We start from the raw sequence: 25,242 nt of genomic DNA on the forward strand, positions 1-25,242 counted from the left end.
AGAGAGTGGTTCTACGAGTATGACAAATATGATGGTGGTGATTGATGAGCCGCAGAAATGGGTAATTATATGGGCTCATTAAGCCTCCTAACTCAGCTTAATCCACCATTCTCATTAGTTTATTACATGTTTTTTATGATTTTTATGCTAATAGAGTGAACTGGGTTAGTCATTTTGCCATGTAGTCTAATGTGTGCTTTATGCATATTTTTGGTCAATTTTGAGACAAAATCAAAGGTTTAATGAGAATTTGGCAACCAAATTTGAGGAGCAACAAGGGAGAGGATTTGTAAGAGGGTGTCCCCTTCATTTATGAATCCTTACCTCGAATTCTCCATCAGAAACTCGGAGCACAAAGGTCCACATTCCAAGGGGCAGCCAAGCAAGTCAAGTAGGATTGTTGTTTATCTTTAGTTCTAAGAAGCTGAGTTCCTTGATTTTAGGAGTACTGTTGGAAGTCCCCATTTGTATAAATAAGAAGGGCCTTATTTTTATTAGTTAGATGTTAACCATTTGATAATCTATTTTCGCACTTTTGTGTAGCCTTGTACTCAACTCATTTTCGAGCTCTTTTTGCAGACAGTTTTCTGATGTAACTATTATTTTTTTGATCAATGAAGATGAATCCAGTTTTGAACCAGCACTGATCTTTCCTACAGGGCTAAAGCTCTTGGGTTAGGGCCCAACTGAAGTTTCCCAACATCTCCTTTATGTATTTATATTCTTTTTGCTTACATTCATAAGATAATTTCTGTTGTTTAGGTTAAATCTTGCTTTGGTGAAATAGGTTGCTTTTGATGGTTAAATTAGTTGTTCTTGCTTCAAGTTGCTTAAGTAGTTTGCTGTAGTAACAGAGAAAGATCCAAAAATGCTACCAGCAACTCTTGACCTCCTTTCTCCCTCCTTGGGACAATGATTTTAGGTCAAGGCACTACTGCTGCCACCAAAAACACAGTTTTTGCCCTTCATGCAATTGCTAGTGTGATGTTTTGAGTTGGAGAAGTTCATATTCATTTGGATTCACATGCTTAGACCATTTCATGTTCGTTTACCATGGATTTCTTGCATAACTTTCTGTTCATAAATTTTCGTTCAACAGTTCTCTGTTTTTAGGTCAGATTTTAGGTCAAAGTAGACAAACTCTATTTTTTTCAGTTCTTGCTTGGGTCAGTTTTGAGAAGTAAGTGTGCAGTTAACTTATAAAACACTCCAGCTTATCATTCCTCCATATCACAGCTTCTACTGGTTCATCTCTTAAGATTTCCCCACTCTTTCACCATATTTCGCCAATCTGCCCTAATTCCTGCATTTTTCCATAAAGTTGCTTTCCTGACCTTTGAACAAATCCAACCATCTCCTTCATTCCTGATCTTCATTAACAGAGTCCTATGCCCTTCAACACCTTCATCTAGCCTTCATTTCCCTTTTCCTATCACTTTTCCACCTTCAAACCTCCAAAAACCACTTTCGGTCTCCTCCTGTAGATCCTCCTATAAATCCTCCAATAGATCCCCTGCAGCCTCCTGTAGAAGTTCATGCAAGTGATTTTTCGAAGTCTGATCACAATGGAAATCTCCAGAAGAGTACTAGGGACTTCTTAGGACCTCTCCACACCTTTCTCACCATCTGCAAAAGCCAACACCATCTTCCTTTGCCACCAAACCTCTGCACAGTCATAACCAGTCAAATCACAAACATAATAATTCCACATGAAAATACTTAAAAGTACAAAAATATGATTTCTTCTCATTCCTCTTCAGAAGTAGCTTGAATAAATTCAATTTACCTTTTCAGTAGTCAATGGCACTCACTTCATTAGTTTCCATCTCTTTTCTTGCAAAAATAGGGTTAGTGGGTAAACTAGGGTTTGCTAGGGTTTGCATTTCATTTCAGTTTTCCTTCTCTTTCTGCAAGTAGAATAGCCCCTATAGAGTTATTTTTCTTTCATCACAGTAAAAACTTCTTCTGAGAACTCATAGAAGTTGGCTTAAGCTCCTAGCGAACTTGCGCCAACTGATCAAGTGACAACTTGCAGTAAGAGCTAGTACTTGTGCATACAACACCATCGCTTCCAAGTTTGTTACGAACTATCGGGTTGATAAAAATAAAGTAGGAAGCCCCAGGAGTTGCAGCATTATTGCTGCAATATTGGTGCTCACCACTTTTTGGCGTCGTTGCCAAGGAAGCGTCAAAGTATTTTGTGATTACTTCTTTTCTTCTATTTCCTACTTCAACATTCTGCTAAGTAGTTTATTTAAGCAAAAGTAGAGTAGTTGTTTCATTTCCATTCTACAATTTCATTTCAGCAAGTGTAGATTAGGCATTTCCTGCTTTCATTTCCATTCTGCAATTTCATTTCAGCGAGCATAGATTAGGCATTTCCTGCTTTCCTTTCAATTCTGCAATTTCATTTCAGCAAATTAGATTAGTCATCCCCTGCTTTCCTTTCAATTCTGCAATTTCATTTCAGCAAAGTAGATTAGACATTTCCTACTTTCATTTCAATTTTGCAATTTCCATTTCAGCAAAGTAGATTAGTCATTTCCTTACTTTCATTTCAATTCTGCAATTTCATTTCAGCAAGTTCATTTCAGTTAGTTGCAATTTGTTGTTCAATCCATTTCAGTTTTGCAGGTACAATCAAAAAAAAAAACAAAACAAAACAAAACAAAACAAAACAAAACAAACAAAACAAAAAACAAAAAATAAAAAACAAAAACAAAAACAAAAACAAAACAAAACAAAAATCACCCAAAAGAAGATTTCCTTTCATACCTCGTAGGAGTAGAGATAATTTAGAAAAATGTTTGCCCAAACACCCCCACTGCTTCACACAGTGAACCTTCTCTCTTATTCAGTGGCTGCAATCAAGAAACACCCTTAGGTAACAGCCAGATATATTTGAAGAACCTATAGGGGAAGAAGAAGAAGAAACCCATTCCTCTGGAGCCAATGGCTGAAAACAGAAATGTTGGGAGCAGTACCTTGTCTTCCAACTCATCTCTTAGAAGTGAATTTGAGAATTAGCTGGAAGATTTCAAGAGCGAGATGAGGTAGATTCTTTCCATGCATATCAAAAGAAAACAACAGGAAGCAAAGATGGCTTTGGCCATTTTTTGTCCTAGGTGCACCAGGAGGCATCCTAGGAATAAATGCCCGTGGAAATCTACAGAGGTTTGTTCAATCTATGAAGAAAATCATTCTATAGACAAGTGCCCTTCCTTGCCCAGATTTAAAGCTATCTACCAAGGGGCTGAAGTAGTCACTGAATAGACCTATTACATAGACCAAAGGAGGCCGCATGGACCTAGACCATATCAGCAGGGGATGCAAGGGACATCTCAGGCATACTACAACCCCAACCAAGTCACTTCTATACCTTTTTGGGCCCCCCTGCTTATCCTTCCTATTCCACGCCTCCTCCTTGGTCCTTCACATCTCCATATTATGCCCAACCAGCTGCTCATCCATTTCACCCCTTTGCTCAACCACAGCCTCAGTGGAATTCACCTCATCAAGGGTGGAGGCCTCAGTACAACTCTCCTCCCGCTCTTTTGCCTCCACCACCTGCTCAACCACAACCATTGCCTCCTGCTCAACCAAGGCAACCCCAAATGTCTGCTCAATTGAACCCGAATAACAGACAGGCCCAGCAAGTATATAGTGGGGAACCACCATTTCCAAACCCGCATATTGGAGTAGCTCAACCCAAATGCAAAGCTGAGGTACAACACTTCCAAACAACTCCTCTTGAGCTCAATGATATTCACCATAGCTCAGGAAGAGTATTGCAAAAAAGAGATTATATTGATATCATTGAAGGACCACATATAGGAGAGAAGACATCAGAATCAGAGATCGAGAGAGCTCCCTCATGGTTACCATCAAATCCTCCATGTATTCAAGAGAAAAATCAGCAAAAAGAAGAAGATCTGAAGGTCATGATAGAAGAAGACATGAAAAATGATCCAGATCAGCAAAAGGACCAAGGACATCACAACTATATTCAGATATGGTTCTAGATAGTCACGAAGTTGCAACATCACTCTCTTCCTCAACTATGCTTGATCCCTTCAAAGTCAAATCATTTGGTCTCTGAAATTCGGATACCTGTCAAAGCATGCATTTCAAGGCTCCACATCATTTTGTCTATCATCTCGTTGTGCGCATAGCTCCATTGGAAGTATTCTTATACTTGAAAATGATTTTTTTTTTCAAGTAGGGTAGGGTAGAAAATAAACGGGGGTGAAAAATAAAAGGAAAAAAATAAAAATCTAAGGTGAAAACCTCCTCGGAGGCGCCTTAGATTGGCTCATTAATTGAAAACCTCCATGAGGCGATCAATGGGTTAGAAATAAGAAAAAAGAAAAAGAGAATAATATCCCTGGGTGAAAACCTCCCTTGGAGGCACCCAGGGCAAGAAATTAGGGTGAAAACCTCGTTGAGGCGCCCTAGTTGTTTTCAAAAAAAAAGAGAAAAAAAAAAAAGAAAAATGAATTTCCAGTTGTATTGCAGGTCTGCAGAAGAGCTTCAGGAAGCAGCAGTAGGTGCCAAGAAAGATCTGAAACCAATAACAACACCTATCCTACCTTCCCTCACCCTTCTCCATCATTCTTAACATCCTTTCCACCTCACTGTGCTTCTTTTTTGAAAACTGTGTTTTCTACAGGAGACTCCTGTAGAAATTACAGAGAGCTAGAAATGGATTTCAAAAGTAGTTTGGGGAATAGGGAAGCTTCATAAAGGGTTTATAAATCCTCCTACAATCTTCAAACCTCTCTTCTATCATTTCCAAGTCTGCATTACAGTCCAAGCTCATTTTTTCTTACTGTCTAAAAAACTGCAGAATGCTCTGATACAATAATACATAGAGCAGAAATTTGTTTTTTCCATAACTTGAAAACCGTTCATCCATTTAAAAAATTGTTTCATGGGGAGTTGTGTAGGGATGATGGAAACATGCCCAAGGAATTTCAGCTAATTCCAGTGCACGGTTTCTACGAAATCATCCTCCATCACCTTCAGCCATTTTTGCATTTTCTCCATATCCGTGCATCCATTTAGAAACCTATTTTATGGGGAGATGCACATGGGTGATAGTAACCTGTTCAAGAAATTTCAGCCAATTCCAGTGCATGGTTTCCAAGAAATTGACCTTTGTCACCTTCAGCCATTTTCAGTTTTTCTCAAAATCCGTGCATCCATTGACCGCAATTTTTCTATGGGAGGTGCATAATGATGATGGAAACATGCTCAAAAAATGTCAAGTCAATCCAGTCTACCGTTTGGGAGATATGGACAAAACAAGTCACCATCCCATTGAAATCTAGCATCAGCAGCATGAGCATGCAAGTCTGAAGGTTGAAGCAGTCTCCTGCAGCTTAGATCCAGCTAGAGGATGCCTACACAAGAAAAATAGTCACACATCAGACAACAACAAAGCATAGCAGTTGACACCCTTAAAAATCAAGCTCCAGAAGCAGAATCGGTGCAGCCACAGATGTGTAGAATGCGCAAAGAGCAGGATCCTGATTGAAGACTACCTGTACAAGGAAGCTGAGCCACCAATCCAAAAGCCACGAGTGCCAGCAACAACAATCCATGAACAAAACGCCAAAATCTGAAGCATGCAACAGCACGGTAGCGACTAACAGGTAAGTAACTAAACCCATTCCTCTGTTGCATGAATGTAATTTAAAAACTGCATGGACAGTGAGATGGTTGTAATTAAACGAGATTGGTGGCCAGCTAATTGGCCACCATCATCCAGTTCAGACAGCACCTCGTCCAGTTCAAACAGCGCTCAGTGGGTGCAATCGGCACGTGTGTTTAGCCAACTTGAGAAGAAAACTGAAAACAGGTAGTGGTGGTAGTTTAAACTCCAACGCAATTGATGGAAGTGATGGCGGACAGAAAGCATAAGGTTTCATGATGACACTGCAGTAGGGACCAACAGTCCAAATAATGCCTACGCACATTCCTGCCACCTCATCTCGTCACCGCAGATCATGCCATCAGCTTAAGTATACTGCGGTAGAAGCCTTCACCACCTTTTGTTTTCATTTGGATTGACGAGTTCTCGACTGCAGCACTCACCTACCACCTTCAGAACAGTGAACTAGTCGTTCTCTGCCAGTTTTCAAAACCCTCTTGCTTATCGGGCTTTACAGGAGCATTATTGCATTCTACAGGAGTAGGAACATGATCTGCAGGAAGCTTTCTACAGGAAGGCTAGAGAGCAGCTCTGCAGGGGAAAAATTCAAAATTTTTGCCAAATTCGAGCTCGAAAAGAGGTAGGCTCAGAAACCCACTCTGCATGTGATATATCTATACAAGGTGGTGGGATTAGAAGCAAAGTATTGGGTTGAAAAGGAAAGGAACGTGAGCACAAAATTCTGCCTGTGTTTTTCTTAATTATAAACAGTGTCTCCATTTTACTCTCTACACTAAAAGTCTATCTTTTTTCTTCCCCGTATTCTTCTGTTAAAAAAAAGAGGTGCAACCATAGAAAATCAAGCCTGTGAAAAAGTGTGAATTTGCATTTGGAAGCCTGTTCATTTTGTGAGAAAGAAGAAAAGCATTGTTTTATATACTCTATGTTTTGTCAAAATAGTGATTTCCTCAAAAAAGAGAGAAAAGCCTAAGAAGTAAATTCAGGTTGAGAACAAGGTTTGAAGGGAGGAAAAATTGCACATTGTTGTTGTGAAAGAGAGAAACACGAAAAATTCCCTCTTTGGTTCTAGAAAGAAAAACCTCAGTTGTTCCTCTGTTTCCAGGTTTGAAATTTGTTGCCTTCCTCCTCACCTGATATATTCTAGCAGTATCTGAACATCATCACTTACACAATCCCCATAGCCTGGGAGATTTTTTAGAAATATGGTAGGGGAAGATGAGGAGGAAATAGAAAGAGGAAAAGACTGAAATAGAGAAAGAAGAACTTGAAACGGAGGAGGAAATCAAAACAGAAGATGAGAAGGAAGAACCTTAAACAGAGAACAAAAAGATTAGAGTAGAGAGGAGGAAACCGAGAGAAAAAAAGGAAAAGACTAAAACAAAAAATAAAAAGACTAAACCAGAGAAGAAAAAGACTAAAGTAGAGAAGGCAGAAATTAAACAAGATGAGAAGGAAACCAAAACAGAGCTTGAGGAAGCAAAGCTAACAGAGGCAGAGAAGAAAAAAGAAGAGGAAAAAGAGGAAGAAGAAAGACAACAATGGGAGGAGGTGGATAGAAAGGCAGGATTCCATGATAAAGAGGAGGATATCACATCAGAAGCATGGGATGTGAGGGAATCCATTCAGGAGAGGGTGATGATGAGCCCCAGAAATGGGTAATCGTATGGGCTCATTTATCCTCCTAACTCAGCTTAATCCACCATTCTCATTAGTTTATTGCATCTTTTTTATTATATTTATGCTAATAGAGTGAATTGGGTTAGTCATTTTGCCACGTAATCTAATGTGTGCTTTATGCAGATTTTTGGGCAATTTTGAGACAAAATCAAAAGTTTAATGAGCATTTGGCAGCCAAATTCGAGGAGGAACAAGGGAGATGATTTGTAGGAGGGTGTCCCCTTCATTTATGAACCCTTATCCTGAATTCTCCATCAGAAACTCGGAGCACAAAGGTCCACATTCCAAGGGGCAGTCGAGCAAGTCAAGTAGGACTATTGTTTATCTTCAGTTCTAAGAAGCCAGGTTCCTTGATTTTAGGAGGACTGTTGGAAGTCCCCATTTGTATAAATAAGAAGCCTTAGAGCCTCAGTTTTTTTAGTTAGATGTTAGCCATTTGATAGTCTATTTTTGCACTTTTGTGGCCTTGTACTCAGTTCATTTTCGAGCTCTTTTCGCAGAGAGTTTTGTGATGTAACTATTATTTTTTTGATCAGTTAAGATGAATCCAGTTTTGAACCAGCACTAATCTTTCCTAGAGCACTAAAGCTCTTGGTTTAGGGCCCAACCCAAGTTGCCCAACACCTCCTTTGTGTATTTATATGCTTTTTTCTTGCATTCATAAGATAATTTTTGTTGTTTAGGTTAAATCTTGATTTGGTAAAATAGGTTGCTTTTGATGGTTAAATTTGTTGTTCTTGCTTCAAGTTTCTTAAGTAGTTTGCTGTAGTAACAGAAAAAGATCTAAAAAGGCTACCAGCAGGTCTTGACCTCCTTTCTCCCTCCTTGGGACCATGATTTGAGATCAAGGCACTACTGTTGCCACCAAAAACACAGTTTTTGCCCTTCATGCAATTGCTAGTGTGATGTTTTGAGTTAGAGAAGTTGATATTCATTTGGATTCACATGTTTAGACCATTTCATGTTTATTTACCATGGCTTTCTCGCATAACTTTCTGTTCATAAATTTTTGTTCAGCAGTTCTCTGTTTTTAGGTCAGATTTTAGGTCAAAATAGACAAACTCTGTTTTTTTTCGGTTCTTTCTTGGGTCAGTTTTGAGAAGTAAGTGTGTAGCTAACTTATAGAACACTCCAGCTTATCATTCCTCCATATCACAACCTGTACTAGTTCATCTCTCAATATTTCGCTACTCTTTGCCATATTTTGCCAATCTGCCCTAATTCCTGCATTTTTCCATAAAGTTGTTTTCTTGACCTTTGAACAAATCCAACCATCTCCTTCATTCCTGGTCTTTATTAACAGAGTCCTAGACCCTTCAACACCTTCATCCAGCCTTCATTTCCATTTTCCCATCATTTTTCCACCTTAAAACCTCCAAAAACCACTTTCGGCCTCCTGTAGATCCCCTGCAGCCTCCTGTAGAAGTTCATGTGAGTGATTTTTCGAAGTCTGATCGCAATGGAAATCTCCAAAAGGGTACTAGGGACTTCTTAGGACCTCTCCACACCTTCCTCACCATCTGCAAAAGCCAACTCCATCTTCCTTTGCCACCAAACCTCTGCATAGTCACAACTAGTCAAATCACAAGCATAATAATTCAACATAAAAATACTCAAAAGTACAAAAAGATGATTTCTTCTCATTCCTCTTTAGAAGTAGCTTGAATAAATGCAATTTACCTTTTCAATAGTCAATGGCACTCACTTCATTAGTTTCCATCTCTTTTTTTGCAAAAGTAGGGTTAGTGGGTAACTACGGTTTGCTAGGGTTTGTGTTTCATTTTAATTTTCCTTCTCTTTCTGCAAGTAGAATAGCCCCTGTAGAGTTAGCTTTCTTCCATCACAGTAAAAGCTTCTTCTAGGAACACATAGAAGTTGGCTTAAGCTCCTAGTGAACTTGCGCCAGCTGATCAAGTGACAGCCTGCAGTAAGAGCTAGTACTTGTGCATACAGCATCGTCGCTTCCAAGTTTGTTACAAACTAGCGAGCTGATAAAAGTAAAGTAGGAAGCCCCAGGAGTTGCAACATTATTGTTGTAATACTGGTGCTCACCAGTGATTTCTTCTTAGGGCATGACAGGAAGACTAGAATCATCAAACGCAGAAACCTCAAGATGAAGTTGCAAGGTGGAGGGATTAGAGCACTTTTGGGTGTTCTACATATTCCCACATTGGCTAGAAATATGATTTTTGTAAGAAAAATATATGGTGCAAGTTTAAAAAAAAATCTTAGAGAAAGATACTTGCAAGATGGTATGGGGGGCATTGTTATTGATTAGGGGATTTTAGATTGGAACTTTGTACAAGCTTCTAGGTATTACTATTATTGATGGGTGCAAAATTTTGTCGTTCCTAAAAGTGGACTAGAAAATCTAGTGCTCTCAGGAAAAAAGACCATGATATGGCATCAAAGGCTTGGAAATATTGGAGAGAGGGGCCTTTGAATACTTCATGGTAATTGTATGGTTGAAGGTATGTCTAAATTCTCTCTGGATTTTGATTTAGGTTAACATTGTGTATTTTGGAAGCAAAATTGGGTGAGTTTCCCCTATGGTGCTAAGAGGGCGAAAGGGATATTAAAGCTTGTGCATAGTGATGTGTTTGGACCTTTGTTGGTTCCATCACTAGGTAATTTTGTGTACTATGTATCATTTATAGATGACTTCTGAAGGAATACATGGATATATTTCTTTAGGAAGTAATCTAAAGTCTTTGACAGGTTTAAAGAATTTAAGGCTTTGGTAGAAAACCAGAAAGAGAAAAAGATAAAGGTGTTGAGGATAGACAATAGTGGAGAGTTCTTTAAGAAGAAATTTGAAGAGTTCTGTAAGAAGTGTGGTATATCACCATAAAATACTACTCCATACACAACTCAACAAAACAGATTTTCAGAAAGAATGAACAAGACGTTGATGGAGAAGGCATTAGCATGATCAGTGATGTCGAGTTAGGACATGAATTCTAGGTAGAGGCAGTGGAGACTGCATGTTACCTGGTTAATAGATCACCTTCATCAGTGTTGGAGGATAAGACTCCACATGAGGTATGCACTCATAAGAAACCCTCTATTTCACATCTGAGGGTATTTGGCTGTGATGCATACGTACATATTCAAAAGGAGAAAATAACCAAGTTGGATAGTAAATATGAAAGGTGCATCTTTATTAGGTATAAGGATGGTTTAAAATGTTATAAGCTATGGAACTCATAAACAAGGAAGGTTGTGTACAACTGAGATGTGGTGTTTAGAGAGGCGAAATATGTTATTAAACATGAATTCCTATTAAAAGAACCTAAGAAGATAGAGTTTGAGTTAAAGGAGGAAGAATCAAACTCTATAACATAACAGTAATTAGAAGATGAAGAACCATGAACTCCAGTTGTGAGAAGATCAATTCAAGAAATAAGGCAGCCCAAAAGGTATAGCCCATATTATTACTGTTCAAAATTTTCTTTATCAATTACTGATGATGATCCTAGAACTATCAAGTAGCCTGTAGATTTAGAGGATGGAAAACTTTGGAAAGAGGCCATGGTTGATGAAATGGAATCATTGGAAAAAAAATGAGGCTCGGGATCTGGTGGAGTTGCTAGGTGTAAGGAAACTCATTGGAAGCAAATGGGTGTTTAAAAATAAGATGAATGTAGAAGGCAATGTGGAGAAATAATTAGTTCAATTGGTAGCAAAAAGTTATTCCCAAGTGTCGGGAATTGCTTTTGGTGATATTTTTTCTCCTATTGCCAAGGTAGCTTCTATTAGATTACTTTTATCTATTGTTGTTACTTTTGATTTTAAGGTATAACAGATGAATGTGGAGACAACATTTCTTCATGAGGATCTAGAAGAAAAGATCTACATGAAGCAGCCTGAAGGCTTTGTGGTGGAGGGAAAAAATTCATTCATATGCAGGTTAAATAAGTCTGTGTATGGGTTAAAATAGTCACCAAGGATGTGCCATCATAAATTTGATACATATATACGGGGACTTGGCTTCACCAGAAGCAAAGGAAATCATTGTGTGCATTTTAAATTAATTGGTGACCATTTTATTTATCTGGTCTTGTATGTGGATGATATGTTTTGGACTAGAAATGACGGAAAAATTATCTAGGATTTGATGACCCAATTGTCCTCCAAATTCAACATGTAGGATCTTGGTGCTGCAAACTATATTTTTGGCATGGAAATTAAATTAGATCAGGTAAAGAGGAAGCTTTAGTTAAACCATGTAAAAAACCTGTAGATTCACAAGCTCATGTAATCTACTAAAACAAGAGATAAGAATCTACTTCTACTCTTTACCACGTAAGCCCATAAACATTGAGCAAACAATAATCAATAGAGGAAGATAATCAAAGGCACATAACACAATAAATATCCCGGGAAAGCGACAGCTCAAAACCCCACTATCTGTTTTTTATTAATTTGGAAAATCAAGATGAAATTACAATGCGTGTTCTTTCTAGAACAATCCCAACACTCAGAAAATTCAATCTCCAACACATAAGCAAGCTCAAGGCCAAATCTTAGCCTCTTCACAATCTCTCCATGTCTCTATTCCAATGTGTAATCTATATGGGGAATAGCTTGCATTTAAAGGGAAATAAAACCTCTAAAAATAGCTCAATCCCTCAAGGATCAGTTCCTGAATGCATGCACTACCAGTGAAACTCAAAAAAATCTAAAAAAAATAGTACACTATCCCTGCACTCTAGTCTCAACTAGGTCTTTCTCATAATCAACATGCATGTTTTTCTGACGGTGGAATCTTGAGTTAACTAGAGTAGAACTAATTAGGTCACTAGTGTCCCAACTGACTGTTTACTCACTATTAGTTCCTGAAACTGATTGGAACTAATTTAACTGGACTTAACTCAATAAACTGAGTTAACTAATTACAACTCATTCATAACTCACCTTGAACTCCTATAAGTTAAGGAGAACATATACATGTCTTCTAAAATACTTCCATTTCTAATTTCTTAAATTAATAGAGTTAATTAAACTTAATAAATTATTTTCAAATTGTTATGAGAAAAGAATTCTTTTTTATTCACAGTTTAATTCAAGGACAAATTAAACTGGAATTTATTTTTTCCATTTCTTAACACTCCATCTCAACAAGAAAGGGATTATCCACTACCTCGATGCTGTCTCTATGAAACTCGAATTTACAACTTGGCAATGCCTTTGTCAAGATGTAAGCATCTTTCTACTCCATGGGAATGTAATCTAACAACATGATCCACCTCAATACACAATCTCTGAGATGATGATACCGAATATCTATATGCTTGGACTGATCATGGAAAACTAGATTTTCAGAGAGTTTGATACAACCCTAATTATCACAATAAATCACTATCAGATCCATGTGCTGACCTAACAAACCAACCAGGATTTTCCTCATCTAGATAACCTCACATGCTTCCTGACTTGCAGCCATGTACTCTGCCTCTGCCTAACTGAGTGCAACCGATCTATGTTTCTTGTTGTACCAAGAAACTACAGTTGACCTAATACTAAATATCCCTCCTGATGTGCTCTTCCTATCAGATGGACTCCCCACCCAATCTGCATCGATGAAGCCATGAAGCTTCACTCCATTTGTCCATCTGTACCACAACCCAAATTGAGTAGTGCCTCTGAGGTATCTCATTTCATGCTTTGTCACCTTCCAATACAGCTTCGTAGGCCTAACCATTGCTTAACTAAGCTAGTTAACTGTATAACACATATCTGGTCGTGTGTTCACCAAATACATGAGTGAACCCACAACCTACCTATAAACATTAGCTTCCACTACTTCTCCTGAGGTAGCATTCTCCATCATCGAGTTACTAGCTGGAGGAGAGTCCATGGGTTTACTGCTCTCCATGTGGAATCTCCTGAGTATCTCATTGGCATACTTTCCTTCAGAAACAAACCGCTCCCCATCTCCCTACCATACCTCCATGCCCAGAAAGTAATGCATGAGCCCCATGTCCTTCATCTCAAACTCTCTTGCAAGGTATTCCTTGTAAGACATCACCCGTTAGTATGAGATCATCTACATAAAGTAAAATGATCAAAATCTTACCTTCCACCAATATGTGATACAAGTTTGCATTTGCTTCACTCTTCGTGAAGCCCAACCGAGTGAAGTAGCTATCTATCCTGGTGTACCAAGCATAGGGTGCTTTCTTTAGCCCATATAATGCTCTCTTGAGTAGACACACATTCGACTCATGGTCCAAGGTTTCAAAACCTTCGGGCTACTCTATTTACACCGCTTCCTCAATCATGCCATTGACTAAGGCAGTCTTCACATCCATCTCATGGATACCTCAACCCATCTGTGTAGATAGTGCCAAAATAGATTTGATAGATGAGTACCTTGCAACAGGAGCAAAGGTCTCAGCATAGTCAATCCCCTCTACGTATGAAAAGCCATGGACCACAAATCTTGCCTTATGCTTCTCCACACTACCATCTACAACTTTCTTTACCTTGTAAAGCCAATGGGAGCTCACAACTCACTTGTCCTTCGGTCTGGGGACCACATCCCAAACACTTTTTTGAACTATGGAGTCATACTGATCCACCATCGCATCAACCCAAACTAGCTGCTGCACTACTTCCTAAAAGGAACATGGCTCTGTCACAACACAGGCACCCATAAGTTCCAGGTATATAGTGTACCTCTCACGTGAAGTCCTCTCTCTGAGCGGAGAAGAGGGTGCTCCCACATTCTCCTGTGCATCATCCAACAATTTGTCAGCCTCTCTAGTGTGCTTTCTTCCCTCTCTCGAAGAATCTGCCTGAGTGGATGTCTCCACTCCCGGAACCTCTGCATGTGGCTGCTCCACATCAATCTAACACCATCAATCTTAGGAACTAAAAGTTCCTCCTCCACATGTAGCTCAAGCTCCCTCTCAAGGGATACTCGTGTGGTCTTTTCCTCATCAAACTTGACATCCCTACAAACCAGTGTCATCCGACTGGTTTGCATGTACACCCGATAATTGTGGGGAGTATCAGTGTACCCCACAAAGATCCCCAACTTTGTTTTTGGCTCAAGCTTCTTCCGTGCATATTTGTTCACATGGAAATAAATCAATGACCCAAAAATCCTGAAGTGACCAACATCTGGCCTCCTATCGGAAAAAGCTTCCTTTGGTGTTTTACTCTCAAGCATCTGATGTGGGCTATGGTTCTGAATATAAACCACTGTGTTGCATGCCTCAACCCACAAGTGTAGTGGTAAGCCATAATCATGCAACATCGCCCTTGTTGCCCCTACTATGCTCATGTTCTTCCTCTCGACAACCCCATTTTCTTGAGGGTTATGAGGTGCCATCAACTCTCGTTTAATCCCTTCTGCTACACAGAAGTTCTTAAACTCATTCGAGACATATTCTCCACCATTACCACTCTGTAGAGCTTTAACCTTCTTTCCTGACTCTTTCTCAACCAATGCTTTTAATTCACAAAACTTTGTGAATGTATGATCCTTTCTCTACATGAAAAATGTCCAGCATTTACGAGAATAGTCATCTACAAATATAACATAATACCTATGTTTGGTGGTGGATACTGTCAAGAATGGTCCACACACATCTGAATGGGCTCCCTCCAGAATAGACTCTGCTCGATTTTCTATGTCTCCAAAGGAAGACTTGGTGTATTTTCCCAAAGTACAACCCTTGCATCTATCAACTTGCTCAAGCATACCTTTGGGAAGACCGGTAGAGATTTGTTGCAATATCTTAAAAGCCCCATGATGCAAGTGGCCGAATCGCCTATGCCACAACTCACCGATGTCTCGACTCAACATCTTTTCCACTTTTGAACTCAAAGCAGCACAATCCTCTACCTCTATCTTATAGAGATTCTAAACTTGAATCCCTATCTTATTTACTTGACTTGTGGCTATGTGTCAAAGGAACGCCTTTCCTTTCGAAAAGATTATAGCATAGCCTCTATCATGAAGCATGGCGACATATACCAAGTTCTTCGTTAGACTGGGTACATGCATAACATTCTTCAAGGTGAGTGGAACTGCATGCTCCCTCTGAAAAGTAATAGTGCCCACACAAGTAACACTATTCTTACTGTCATCACCCATCTCGATATGCATCTTGAGATCTTTCTCCTCCAGTTCACTGAACAACTGTTTGTCACCACTCATGTGGAAATAAACTCCATTATCTAAGTACCAAACACTTCCCATCATTGAAGAAACCATGGATGTAATGAGGGAAAAGTCCAATTCGAATTGGAAGGCCAAAGCCTCACCTGCCACTCCTCTTGAGGACTTCTCCTTGGACTTCTTCAATGGACAATTTATAGCAAAGGGACCCATCTTGTGACAATGAAAGCATTTAACTTTTGTCATTTCCTTCTTCTTACCTCCATGATAAGAATCTGATTTGGAACGAGAAATTTTACCTTTCCCCTTCCTTTCCTTAATGGCTAAGGCATGGTTCTCTTCATCATCAGTCTTTGATGAAGAGCCATCCTTGGTGTTCCTCTTGATCTCATCCTTCATCAAATCTAACCATAGTCGTTCCCAATCTGGAAACTTCTCCCGACCATTGACAGAGTCCTGATAACTATGCCAACTCTTTAGGAGTCCAAGAAGAGCAAGGCCTACCATATCCTCCTCATCAATTGTGATTCCAACACTTCCAAGTTCATCTGAACATTGAGTGAACTTGGTCAAGTACATTCGAATCATCTCGCCTTTCTCCATCTTGATTTTACAAAGTTTATCCTTAAGTGCCAACTTCCTTTGATTGATGTTATTTTGATACAACTCTGTCAATGTTTTCCACATAGCATGTGAAGTTTCCTTGCCATGGAGACTTAAGAAAATGTGGTCTTGAACTTTCTCAAGGATTATCTGCCTCGCCTTTGCCACACACTTCTTCCATTCAGCCAAGTTTTGTGCATTCGTAGCTGCTAGCTTAGGGACTTCTTGATCAATGAATTCCATCAAGCCATTATCTTCCTACATAGCCTCCATCCCATCCCTTCAGGCAATAAAATTCGAGCTGCCTTCCAAGGCATACTCATGTCTCAACCCATGGAACGCCATATTCCGATCCTGAAGTATGTATGTAAATTCGACTTTCACTTGTAACCTGGAAACTCAAAACTTTGAAATCTCCTCTAGAGAGTTGATCTTCAATCAACAATATCTCCCTCATCCAAACTCTGATTCGACTGCTTTGTTTTTGAATTTGGGTATATTTTCCCAAGGAATCCAAATCTGTAATTTGTTTCTGAAAAAATTTCACAGAAATTCTCAGAACTTCTCTACAAACTCTCGGCCAAAAAAACAATCTTGCTCTGATACCATGTAGAAAAACCTATAGATTCACAAGCTCATGTAATCTACTAAAGCAAGAGACAAGAATATAATTCTACTCTTTACAATAGAAGCCCATAAAAATCAAGCAAAAAATAATCAATAGAGGAAGATAATCAAAGGCACATAACACAATAAATATCTGAGGAAAGCCACAGCTCAAAACCCCACTATCTTTTTTGTATTAATCTGGAAAATCAAGATGAAATTACAATGCTTGTTCTCTCTAGAACAATCCCAGCACTTAGCACATTCAATCTCCAACTCATAAGCTAGCTCAAGGTGAAATCTTAGCCTCTTCATAAGCTCTCCATGTCTCTATTCAAATGTGTAATTCCTATGGAGAATGGCTTGTATTTAAAGGGAAATAAAACCTCTAAAAATAGTGCAATCCCTCAAGGATCAGTTCCTGAATGAATGCACTATCAGTGTAACTCAGAAAAATCTAAAACAAATAGTACATTATCCCTGCACTCTAGTCTCAACTGGCTCTTTCTCAGAATCGACATGCATGAGTTTATGATGGTGGAATGTTCAGTTAACTGGAGTAGCACTAATTAGGTCACTAGTGTCCCAACTGACTGTTTACTCACTATTAGTTCTTGAAACTGATTGGAACTAATTTAACTAGACTTAACTCAATAAACTGAGTTAACTAATTACAACTCATTCATTACTCATCCTGAACTCCTATAAGTTAGAGAGAACATATGCATGTCTTCTAAAAGACTTCGAATTCGAATTTCCTAAATTAATTAATTTAATTAAACTTAATTAATTATTTTCAAATTGCTATGAGAAAAGAATTCTATCTTAATTCATATTTTAATTCAAGGGAAAATTAAACTGGAATTTCTTCTTTCCATTTCTCAACAAACCAGAGGAAGTATGTCAAAACAATACTGCATAGGTTTAATATGCAGGATAGTAAACTGGTGAAGGTTCCTATTCTTGCAGGTGTAAATCTATATGTTGAATAGTGTCCCAAGACACAAGAAGTGAGGTAATAAGTGTGACCATCAATGTTTTTAACTATAATATCTTTTAGGCAAGCCAAAATCAACGTTTTTAGCGATAATATATTTTAGGCAAGCTACAGTTTATTTTTGACATTAAAAGATTTTAGCCCAAAGTAATCACTTATTTGAAATGTATATAATTTCTTTGACAATTAGTTTATTATATATATATATATATATATATATATATATATATATATATATATATATAGAAATGAAGTCAATAGGAAATGACAGTGTTATGAAATATTATGTAAAGGATATGATTCAAGGTTCGAATATATTTCATGGTAGTGTTATGAAATATATTGTAAATCATGAGATTCAAGGTTCGAATCTTTCATAGTAGTGTTATGAAATATATTGTAAATAATGAGATTCAAGTTCAAATATTTCATGGGTCGAGCCAAAAAAATGAAATAAATAAAATCTTAAGGCTATTCACAATGAATAATAGACACAATTTATTGAGTGTGGGAAAGCATTATCTTTAGACATTGGTATAAATTTTGTACATGATTACTTTCTTTTCTTATCAAGTTTACAACATGTAATATGAACCGTTTTTTTCCAGTGTAAGTAAAGCTAGTATACTTCTTATTGCAAAAATTGATCGAAAGAATTCATTTCAGGGTCTTACTTTTACTTGAATTTTTTGCCCTCTATGTGTCATTGCACTGGGTTAACTAAATTCATTAATGTGGATTTGAAGAGGATGCCTCTTGACAAAGGAAAAATGACACGATTTTAACATTTAACCATGAAATGGACAACAAGGCAATCTAAAACATTTACAAAGAGAGGACTCCTAGGACTCAAAATCTACAAGATGAGGAGCAAGGTACATGCATCAAGTAAAGCACAGTGAAGACATTATCAATGGAGGTGAATCTGCTAGGCATGTATTATACATATATTTCGAATTTATGATCCCATATAACTAATTAGACTTCCTTTTCATTTAATCTCTCTTATTCTCTCATATAATTTCCCCATTTATGCTAGTATCCATGCATAATTCACATAGACACTAGTATACTTTAAAAAACTACAAAGACGTGTTTTACATCACTCTACATGACCCAAATATCTATAACTCACCCATTTCAATAGTAGTATCAAATAAATCTCTTTCCTCACCCTCCTCTATCTAGTGAGCCCTCTTTCTTCACTGCAAGAAGAAAAAAATAGAGGAAACAACTCTTAAGGATGAGGTCATGGAAGACTTGGCAAATTCTAAAATAGGTGTTTCACTAGATTTTTAAACACAGTTAACATGACTATACAAAATACAACTGCAATGCATGTTATCGCTTTGTTTCAAACTTCTTGAGAAAGCTCAACGTCACCTACATTTAACGATTGTACAAAACCAATTATACCAAATCTTTCCCTTGAAAACCCCAATCCAACTAATTAAAGATAACAAAATAGAAATTTGAAATCAAGTACCAAAAACATAAAAATATTTATTACACCAAAATTATTTCATTGCAAGGCTATATTATGCAAAATCCTTAAAAAACGAAAACCAACCTAACACACAAACAAAGTTATGCACCTATCTTAAGATCATAATTGATTGCCCAAACAACTTCATCAACTCCATCACTTTGAGAGCTTCGATGTGCACAAAAAGACGTTATTCAATTTCTTTTTCTTATACATTTTAATCGAATCAAAATACAGTGAAAATATAAAAAATAATGTACACAATTCAAATTTTAATAAAAAAATTAGATTAGAAATTTTGTGTAAATTCAACTTAGGTAATTTATACTATAATATTATACAAATATGAAAAAAAATATTGTTTGACATTACTAATATAAATCTTTCACTATAAACTTAAAAGAAATATATTTTATTAAAAAAATTATACCTTACACCACATTGTGGTCTCTTTGCAATTTTGTGTGTTTTCTTCTCTTGCAATTATTGCAACCATGTCTTTGTGGGCTTAGTTGTTCCTCGCCACCACCTTTTCGTCTTCAAAATTTGATGGGTTGTCCATTCACATGGTTTGTGTGTTTCATAAATGCTCAATGTACATTTTGCAGCGTGCTAAAAGAAACCGACGAGGCGGTCTTACTGGATACTAAAACCACTTCATTTTAGTTAATCTTTTTGTAAGTTATAATTATTTTTTGAACATTTTAAAGAAATGGAAAATCTAAATAATTTTTAAATTAATCAAAATCTTTGGAAAAAGTTCTCGTCACCTTCAACACAAATCTAAGTACTTTAAAAGAAAATTGACCCAAACACTATTGATTTAAATGCTCTTTTGCGAGATTTCAAGTCGAAGGCATCACCAAGAAGTAAGTCGCACCTAAAAATGTGAAGGTAAGGTGTTTCACCATTTCCGGAAATTGCTTTGAATGTGACAACTATTACTACTTTTGGAAAATAAGGTCAAAGAGGGCGGGTATGGTGGTGTTGACGCTCCACTAAAGTTAGACAAGTTGTGTATATAATGTATTATTTCATATTTTATGTACAATGATATGTGGTTTGACAGTAAGTCATATGGGCGAAGCCCAGGGAGACCGAAGTTCAAATCTCATTGAGTACAATGACCTGCTGTGGTGGCGACTAGAGGGGCAGATTCCCTTTTCCGTGAGTCTGCTCTTGCTAAAATCATAGGAACTTAGTATACCCGACTTGCAGGTGGTTGGTTATGCTCTTGGTATTATAGTGGCAGCTATGAGGTCTCCCATGGTTGGTTATGCTCTTGGTGTTATAGTGGCAGCTATGAGGTCTCCCATAGATTAGGCCTTGCTAAAATCATAGGAACTTAGTATACCCGAGGTCTCCCATAGATTAGGCCTTGCTAAAATCATAGGAACTTAGTATACCCGAACTTAGTATACCCGACTTGCAGGTGTTTGGTTATGCTCTTGGTGTTATAGTGGCAGCTATGAGGTCTCCCATAGATTAGGCCTGATAGTTACCCATTCACCATGTGGTTAAAAAAAAAAAAATGTATTATTTCATATTTTATACGTATTTGGTAGTTTGTTATTTTCATTTGAAGACTATTTTAAAGATTCTTCGGCGAAAATCACATGGAATATCATTTGTCGATGCGTTTCGAACCAACCAGTGTGGTTCATCGTCAGGACAAGTTGAAGAAACAGATCAAGCTCATCATGTTAAATAGTCTAATGGAACCCTCCAACAGCTATCTTTTCTAACGGCTAGTTTGACTCAAGGACAGAGGTCAAAATTATTATATTCGATTAATTAAAAATTATTAATAATTTAACGGAAAGTTAGTTGAGTGAATGGCCTTATAATAATAGAATACCTAAAAATTAAGACCATTCACTCAACTAACTTTCCGTTAAATTATTAATAATTTTTAATTAATCGAATATAATAATTTTGACCTCTGTCCTTGAGTCAAACTAGCCGTTAGAAAAGATAGCTGTTGGAGGGTTTAGACTATTTAACATGATGAGCTTGATCTGTTTCTTCAACTTGTCCTGACGATGAACCACACTAGTTGGTTCGAAACGTGTCGACAAATGATATTCCATGTGATTTTCGCGGAAGAATCTTTCTTAACTATTTCAAAGTTACTTACTTATTTAATATAGTATGTAAACATGTGTTTAGTCAGTATTATTTATGTTAGAACATCTTCTTTATAATCATTAAATGTTTATGTTTTGTTTATTCGATGGAATTTCAGAATCCATGTATGCAACGCGCGAGATCAGAGTTTAAGTCATCATAATGAGGGAAATGGAGATGATTTTCATCATGTAGAAGGCTGAAAATCTCATGATGGTTTGCAGCGTTCGAAGTCAAGCAAAAGTTGTGGCTAATGCTGTTTGGAGAAGAAGACGAACGTCCCAAAAATGAATTCCATGAGATTAGCAGCGATGGAAATCGGTCAGTCACCATGGCACTGATGAATTTGTACATTCTGTCTATAGGGCAGTCCAGACGAAAAGCAATCAGAGCTCTCTATCCGGGTGGCTTGTGCTGCACCCAAATGGGGATGGTGCAGCAACACACCGACCCATTTCAACAAGCAATGTCAAATCCGATGCGGAGGTTCGACTCAACTGAAAATGTTTTCAAAAAGTTACTGAAGCACAGAGACAATGTTGGTTGCAAGGCCAAAGGATTCTACTTCTACAATGCCTTCATTGCTACTGCCAATGGTTTTCCTGGCTTTGGCACGAACAGGGATCTCACTACTCACAAAAGAGAGCTCGCTGCTTTCTTTGGAAAAACCTCCCACAAAACCACAGGTTATACTTAAACATCTATTCCCTCATGATTTCTTTATCTGATTTTACTTGCTTTACCTCTCATTTGGGAAGAATATTGTTAAAACAGGTGTATGGCGACAACTTTTAACTCTTACCCGTCAAGGTGTTCACTAATATGTGCACCCATAATCAAAAAAATAGAGAGTCATAATCACATGGCATAATTATAAACCGTGATTAAGATTTAGAGGCATAAATAAGCTCAAAAAAAAGGTTTCGAATTTTGCAATCTACACTCATAGCAGAAACTATTTTTGCAGATTAGATTAAATTAAATCATCAAAACCAAAAACATGACAGAAAAATGAATCCTCGTGAGACATAAACATACAGGCCATAACCTAACAACAACTATATGTCTAAAATTAAGAAGAAAAAAGGGCAGAGAATAGGGAAAATATTCAAAACCAAACTTGAAGATGGGCAAATAATCGACAGTGTATGAAAGACGAATAGATAGAGAAAATTGATACATGAAGCAAATCAAAGGCAAGAAAGCACAACGATCACATTCGGAAAATCAACCAAAATTGGAAAACATAATGAAGAAGTCTACCCGTATAACCATTTTTAAATGGAAAAAAAGGGAAACCATTTTTAAACGGAAAAAAGGGGAAGATGGTCTATTTGTAAAGGGACAGGTATATTTGTTTCAAACCAGAGTTTAATCACTGGGAAAACATAATGAAGGAGACTTGGCATATAACCATATTTAAATGGCAGGAATGGTTCCAAACTGTGGTATAATCACCGGATGAGGTTAGTCCCTAATTCTTGAGGTTAGTCCCTAATTCTTGCGGGAGTTTTCACTGTCTACTATGATGATCGATTAACATAAAGATCGAGGGCCCACGACAGGACACAATGACACTGGAAGGGATTTCTTCCCAAAGAAACGCGTAAATACACTAAAGTTATATTATGCGAAAGATTGAATAAAACTATATTAAAGTTAAATTCGATTGTTGAAAATACATTATAAGAACATGGAAAGCATATTAAATATATATCAAGTTATGTTAACTTATTAAACATGTTATAATTATAAGCTTCTAATAATATTAACATAGAATGGAGTTTTTAAGTTTTTTTTTTTTTTTTTTTTTTTTTTTTTCCGAAGGTGGTAAAACCTAACAACTCAGGTGTCAAACCAACAGTGAGGACAGCCATCTCTGGCTGCTATCCGCGAATGCTGGGATGACTCATCACTGTTAAATAGGAAAACCACGCCACCTGACATAACCCTACTGGTGGTCCGTAATCGGGAGCAGGCTCTCACTCCTGCCAGATGCCTCTGGGTCTTGGGCCGTTAACCTGTTTCCTTACGTCCGAGGAAGACGAGCTCTTAGCCAAGCAGAAGCAGTTTTACGGCATACTCCAGGCCGAAGAATGGAGTTTTTAAGTTACATTAAAAGTAAAATAAATAATGAAAATAGTTGAATATTATTTATTATTGAAATTATGCTAAATATTAAATATATGATTTGTGTGTAAAAATAAACTATTACTTAAATTTAATATAACCCTGAATTGAGGTTATAGTCATATCATAAAACTGTGTTTGCTCATTTTACTATCAAAAAAACTTCAAAGATGCACATAACCAAACATCCTTCACGACGAAGAGTTCCCTAGAATATTTAATATGAAGATAGAGAATAAAAACAAATTTCTAGATTGTTTTCTCTAAGAAGCAGTGGGTGATTCAGTGTTTGGAGGCTGCCATTAGACGAAGAACATCAGAGGTATGAGTCCAAGGATCGAATCCATGGTGGAAATTTATTCAAAACCCTAAGACTTGGGATTCCCGGTGCATTCAAATTTGATCCTTTTTAAATTTTAGTCAGCTTAGTGTGAGTTTTGTTGATGATATTTTATGAATTCAGGGTATGTGACTGGAACTCTGCACCAACGACCATGTTGGGCTTCTGTCGGAGGTGACTCGTATATTTAGAGAAAATGGGATGTCAGTTACAAAAGCAGAGGTGTCAACGTGGGGTGATAAGGTAGCTGATGTGTTCTATGTGACTGATACAGCTGGAAACCCCGTTGATGCCAAGACAGTAGAAGCTGTTCGCCAAGAAATTGGACTAACAATCTTGCAAGTAAAAGACGACTGTATGCATACAAAATCTCCTCCAAGGGAACCTGCCATCCGATTCTCCCTTGGTGATCTCTTCAAATCAAAGTCAGAGCGTTTTCTCTACAGTCTTGGATTGATAAAATCCTATTCTTAGATGTTGTATTTTGGGCCTCTTGCAATGGAATTAAGTAATTGCCTTTGAAGGTTGTATGTATGGACGATGGTTCTCTAAAAACCATCGTCGTTCATCTGTTTTCCACTGTGACAATTACCTTGCTAAAGACAGAAATTGGGTACAGCAATGCCAGCATCTGGAAAGCACAATACCACTAGGATTTGCCAAATATGATTTGTTGATCATCGAACAGAAGACCAGCAATGGAGAACTATTCACCACACTGGCCGAACATGGCCCTGTCATTTGATGACCCAGGAATTGCGAAATTGACCTCATCATAGAGAAGTGTGCAAAATTGGTAGATCTGAAAGAAGACAACACTAATTATAGTGGTGGTAGGAGAAAGGAACTAAATCCACCTAATCTAGAATTGCTTATACAAGTTGTACAAATTACAAGCTGATAAATAGTCTTTGTTCTACAAAATGACAACTCTTCAAACTACACAGGTAAAGACCATTGATGAATCACAGTGTTAACATAGATTCTAGTGCTTGACATAGATTCTTAGCACTTCTTGGCCTTGTAGGAAGTAAAATACTCCTTTTAGCCACTGGAGGTTTCCTTTGAAAAGTAGAAGGCACGATCCCAAGTCTATCTGCAAGAATTGGGCAGACTGATGGAGAAGGCGTTGGATTCTGGACTTCTTGCTGAACATCTAAATTTGAAAGGAGTGTGATTTGGTAGGAGATTGGTACAGCACAAGGTGACAATTTGGGGAAATTGCTGGTATTTTTTGCTTTCCTTCATCGAATAGGACCTGCACCCCACCTTTCTGTTTAGAGATTCCTGGTCAGTGGTATGTTTTCGCTGGATCAGCTAATACAATGCTTCCCCCTTCTTTCTTAAATCATTTGAATCCACTGGCACTTCTGATCACTTGCACTTCTTATACCGTTGTATTGATGATGTAAAATATGTAAATAATTGTACAGCAAATTCAATGGAGTTGGCCTCTGGATGATCATAGTTC

The 25,242-nt window shown here is 37.6% G+C and overlaps 1 protein-coding gene across 1 annotated transcript; it reads left to right on the forward strand.

Annotated features, from left to right (window-relative positions):
* Positions 1 to 21,554: 21,554 nt before the first annotated feature.
* On the forward strand, positions 21,555 to 21,998 carry LOC149201167 (endochitinase-like). The gene has a single exon (XM_089401215.1). The coding sequence runs from the start codon at positions 21,555 to 21,557 to the stop codon at positions 21,996 to 21,998; it is 444 nt and encodes a 147-aa protein (XP_089257341.1).
* Positions 21,999 to 25,242: the final 3,244 nt, after the last annotated feature.

This window comes from Pinus tabuliformis, chromosome 2_1, assembly GCF_031772625.1.
Source record: "Pinus tabuliformis cultivar Carrire ecotype Pingquan chromosome 2_1, CPIR1, whole genome shotgun sequence".
Lineage (NCBI taxonomy): Eukaryota > Viridiplantae > Streptophyta > Pinopsida > Pinales > Pinaceae > Pinus > Pinus tabuliformis.

Bases quoted from the DNA above. Each gene is read 5' to 3' on its own strand.
- LOC149201167 (XM_089401215.1), top strand. From the start codon at position 21,555: ATGCTGTTTGGAGAAGAAGACGAACGTCCCAAAAATGAATTCCATGAG.